Source organism: Notolepis coatsorum (assembly GCF_963971535.1).
Source record: "Notolepis coatsorum genome assembly, chromosome: 2".
NCBI lineage: Eukaryota > Metazoa > Chordata > Actinopteri > Aulopiformes > Paralepididae > Notolepis > Notolepis coatsorum.
The window spans coordinates 105,348,183-105,353,182 of record NC_140166.1 but is presented as its reverse complement, the minus strand read 5'-3'; the positions used below and the strand labels follow the sequence as shown (position 1 = coordinate 105,353,182).

At 45.4% G+C, this 5,000-nt stretch overlaps 1 protein-coding gene across 1 annotated transcript in view; it reads left to right on the top strand.

The window, feature by feature from the left end:
- ush2a (Usher syndrome 2A (autosomal recessive, mild)) overlaps positions 1–5,000 on the top strand; it is a gene marked incomplete at both ends in the record, with an annotated part of 469,579 nt that overhangs the window by 46,235 nt on the left and 418,344 nt on the right. Inside the window, 3 exon segments of the mRNA XM_084308263.1 lie at positions 1,162–1,324; positions 2,762–2,789; positions 2,792–2,908. Coding sequence (XP_084164389.1) covers positions 1,162–1,324; positions 2,762–2,789; positions 2,792–2,908 — 308 coding nt within the window.

Genomic DNA, 5,000 nt, shown 5'->3' with positions numbered 1-5,000 from the left:
TCACTCACTCACTCACTCACTCACTCACTCACCTACCCACTCACTCACTCATTCACTCACTCACTCACTCACTCACCACTCACTCACTCACTCACTCACTCACTCACTCACTCACTCACTCACTCACTCACTCACAAACGAACGAACGACTGGAACATCTCTGTTTATGAACCATTACGGCGCACCTGATAATGTGCCACATCCAGCTGGTGACAGGAGTCTATGTGAGGCTTGGTGTAGTAGATGAGAGCTGGTGACAGAAGTCTAGGTGGGACTTGGTGTAGTAAGTCAGAGCTGGTGACAGGAGTCTAGGTGATGCTTGGTGTAGTAGATCAGAGTTCATAGTGACATTATGACATACACAACATATATGATAATTATATTTCTTACAGTCCCATGGTCAAAGTTCTGGCAGACACATAGTTAACCATCCACAGCTGTCCTTGTGCATTTCCTATACCCCAAACTGAGGGTGTCTTGGAACTAATGTAGTAACGTAGTAACTGCTTATGCACTGGGGCTAGTTCAGAAGAATCAAGCTTCAAGCTTGACTGAAGCTTCTCAGTTCACCTGTAACCCGGCCAGGACTCCTAACACGGAACACTTGGTAAGAAAGCTAATGCTATGCATTGATTACACAACATAGCGTAATTGTAATTCCATACCACTTAATGTAAAATAACAAATGCCATTAAAAAGAAGCCATTCATTGTTGTACAGTATGAAAACAACTTCTGTTCATTATTACTGACTTGAGCCTTCTCGTATCGGTTTGCTAGCATTCAGCGACCTCTGATTGGACCAGTGGCTCTGTTTGTCTTTGAAGACCCACCCTAGACAAAAACCTTTCAACTTGGTGGAATTTCTTTTTTTTATATCACTGATTTTTTTTACCAACTTAACCAATCTGCGTTTTTTTGTCAATTTACCAGTGACTTCAAATATGAACGAAAAATAATGATATGTACATGATATGTACATAATGTCATACACTGTATGACATGTTCTTAGATATCCCCATTCAGATAGACAGGGGTCTGGTTGTGTTAGTCCTTTCAAAGATGGCAGAGTGAAACGATTTCTCTTTAGATTTTGGTCAAGTCTCTCACACCATAGTAGATAGCCTACATATTTCTTTCTCTCTCTCCCTCTCTCTCTCAGGTGGTCGAGGCCCAACCAGGTGAATGGAGCTTTGGAGTCCTATTCCCTTTTCCTGTCACATGAGGGGGCGGCGCCTCTGTTGACCTATAACAGCTCAGAGCTGTTTAATGAGTACACTATCCGAAAACCTAAACCCGGGACAGCCTACAACGTCACACTGGCTGTAAGTGTACCCCACACACACACATGCATGCACGCACGCACGCACGCACGCACGCACGCACGCACGCACGCAGCACACACACACACGCACACACACACACACACACACACACACACACACACACACACACACACACACACACACACACACACAAACATCAACTCATGAATGCATGGAAATATGACATATATACTTGTGGTAGATAAACCGAATGTCTTCTCTTTGATCAGCCAGATGTCTACACACATCCTGGGTTCCCATTAGGGATGTTCGATATTGTCTTTTTACCGATATCCGATATACCGATATTGTCCAACTTATTTCCGATACCGATATCAACCGATACCGATATATGTAGGGTTTCCCCCCCAAAACACAACATTATGCATACTTTTCACAATAAATAAAATAAGAATTTGTTCTTACTTGCTTGCCTCGGTAAATAAAGGTTAAATAAATGTAAAAAAAAAAAGATAAAAAAAAGAAATAAAAATGTAAACGATACAGATCACTTCCGATATTACATTTGAATGCCAATATTGGCCGATAATATCAGACATCCCTAGTTCCCGTAATAAACCACTTTGTATTCCCCACTCGCCCCCCCCCCCCCCCCCCCCCCCCCCCCCCCTTCCTGTCTCCAACTCCCCCCAACCCTGTTCCTTGTCACAAGCCATTATGTCTTCACACCCCACATTGCATCACCCCCCCCCCCCCCCCCCATATCCTGTAGATGTGGGGGCCCAGCCCCCTCTGTTACAGGTATAAATTGTGTTCCCAAATCTTCATCGAGGAGCTCAATCGGGGTATGTGGCCCATAACCTGTGGAGTCATCCAGTGTAACTCTTGACAAAGTTGTATTTCGATACTCTGTTTGAGTTAATACATCTGTAATAACCTAAGTCTGTGTGTGTGTGTGTGTGTGTGTGTGTGTGTGTGGTGTGTGTGTGTGTGGTGTGTGTGTGTGTGTGTGTGTGTGTGTGTGTGTGTGTGTGTGTGTGTGTGTGTGTGTGTGTGTGTGTGTGGGTGTGCATGCGTGCGTGCGTGTGCGTGTGTGTGTGTGTGTTTGTGTGTGTGTGTGTGTGTGTGCATGGTTGTCTAATTTTGTTGTATCTTCCTCCTGATTGTCAATTGACCCCATTGCATGTCCCTCATTTGTAAATTATGTGGACATAAACACATGATTTGTGTGTGTGTGTGTGTGTGTGTGTGTGTGTGTGTGTGTGTGTGTGTGTGTGTGTGTGTGTGTGTGTGTGTGTGTGTGTGTGTGTGTGTGTGTGTGTGTGTGTGTGTGTGTGTGTGTGTGTGTGTGTGTGTGTGTGTGTGTGTGTGTGTGTGTGTGTGTGTGTGTGTTGTGTGTGTGTGTGTGTGTGTGTGTATGTGTGTGTGTGTGTGTGTGTGTGTGTGTGTGTGTGCGTGTGTGTGTGTGTGTGTCAGGCATGCACAGGTGGGGGGTGCACCCTGAGTCTCCCAGCCAGATGCAAATGGAGGAGAGCACCCCAGAGCATGTCCCTGCCCCACTGGTCCAACCCCTGTCCCCTCACACACTCTACATCACCTGGACACCACCACACACACCCAACGGTGAGAGAGGACACCTACACACTCACTATGGAGTACACACGCACACACACACACACACACGCACACACACACACACACACACACACACACACACACACACACACACACACACACACACACACACACACACACACACACACACACACACACACACACACACACACACACACACACACACACACACACACACACACACACACACACACACACACACACACACACACACACACACATCATCAGCTTTTTCCACCTCAGACACCTGGCCAAGACCAAACCATACCACTCTCAGAAGGATCTGGAGAGGGTGATTCCTGCTTTTATCTCGACCCGGCTGGATTACTGCAATGCGTTGTATGTCGGCATTGACCAGTTGCTGGTCGTCGCCTGCAACTGGTACAAAATGCGGCTGCCCGTCTTCTTTCCGGTACCAGGAAACGTGACCACATCACACCAGTCCTGGCTTCACTCCACTGGCTCCGTTAGATGTTTAACTTTTACTGACTGTTTTTAAAGCACTACACAGGCTGGCTCCACTGTACTTAGCTGAGCTCCTGCATCACCACACCCCATCCAGAGCCCTAAGGTCTGCTGACCAGCTGCTGCTGGAGGTGCCTAGGACCAGGCTAAAACTAGGGAGATAGAGCCTTCGCTGCTGCTGCCCCCGGCTCTGGAACAGCCTCCCCCCCACATAAGATCTGCCCAGAGCCTAGAGGCTTTTAAATCATTGCTCAAAACACACCCCTTTTCCCTGGCCTTTGACCAGAGTTAGCCTGTCATTTACATTTGACGTCCGCTGTCACTCTGCACTTTTTTTTTCCAATTTTCCTGTCTCTTTTTATATTGCACTTTGCCCTTGTTTTCTTATATGTACTGTACTATAGTACTGTAATTTTTGTGTATTTTATTGCATTGTATGTGTTTTTATCATGTGAAGCACTTTGGTTTGGCTTTTAGTCATCTGTAAATGTGCTATACAAATAAAACTGACTTGACTTGACTTGACACATAGAGGATAAATATACAACTCGGGGGGCATTTACTTAGGCAATACTTACAGTAGAACGGGCCCCTAAAACAGCAATTAGTTGTCAGCTGGATGGGAAGATTGAACGGAACAAGGGGCATCGAACCAAATACTGCTGAGGAGGAGGTTGCCAAAAACTGAATTGAAGTGGAGAAAACCTGCAGACTGATGCACCTCACATGTACTCAATTGGTTTAAATATCACATGGTTAGTTGGATCATTGTTGATTGGATGGTAACTAGTGGCCTCCGATGCTAATTTCCTCACTGACATAGGTAGCATGCACTTCCTTTACCATGGCAGCATCACAAGCCAGCACCCTGAATCACACACTTCTATGCTGTTCCATTATTCCATAATGCTGTGATTCAATTCAAGTGATTCAGGGGTCTGCGTCTGTTATCATCTGAAGGTGGCTGGTCGGACAAGCCAAGGAATCTGATGGACTTGTATTGTTTTTGTCTGTAACTATATAGTCAACTCATAGCTGGTAGCAAGTTAGCCAAAGTCGTTATTAGGGATGTCCCGATCGCCTTTTTTTGCTCTCGATCCGATCCCGATCATGTGATTTTAAATATCTATCGATCCGATCGTTTCCGATCCGATCTTTCACATTAGTAATACATTTTGACGCATTTTTGTCAGAAACTGGCAGAGCGAGACAAGCCCATCTGTTGCCTATAGTCCGGGGCGCGAGCGCGGAGGCTTTTGTTATTACATTCACCCTGAGAAATGTGCTTCTGCTTCATATGAGAAATATTAAAAGTTTCAATATATGTTTGCACATTAGTATACATTCAGTGTTCGACTTACGTAATGGTCCATTCTGGTCTGAAACGCCGACGATAATCCTCAGTCACGTTATCCTCCAGGTGAAAAGTTAGTCTGAAAACTTCGCCTCCAGCCTGTCCTCCTTGCAAACATTGCAACTGGCTTGACTTTCTATTTTAAAATGCTTAGTTCCAAACCTCTGACATTAAGTCTAGCTGCTCAAGTCAGTGGATATTAACCGTGTTTCGGAGCGACGTGTTGTACTGTTGTTGTGATGTGGAGCGTGTAGCGTGTAG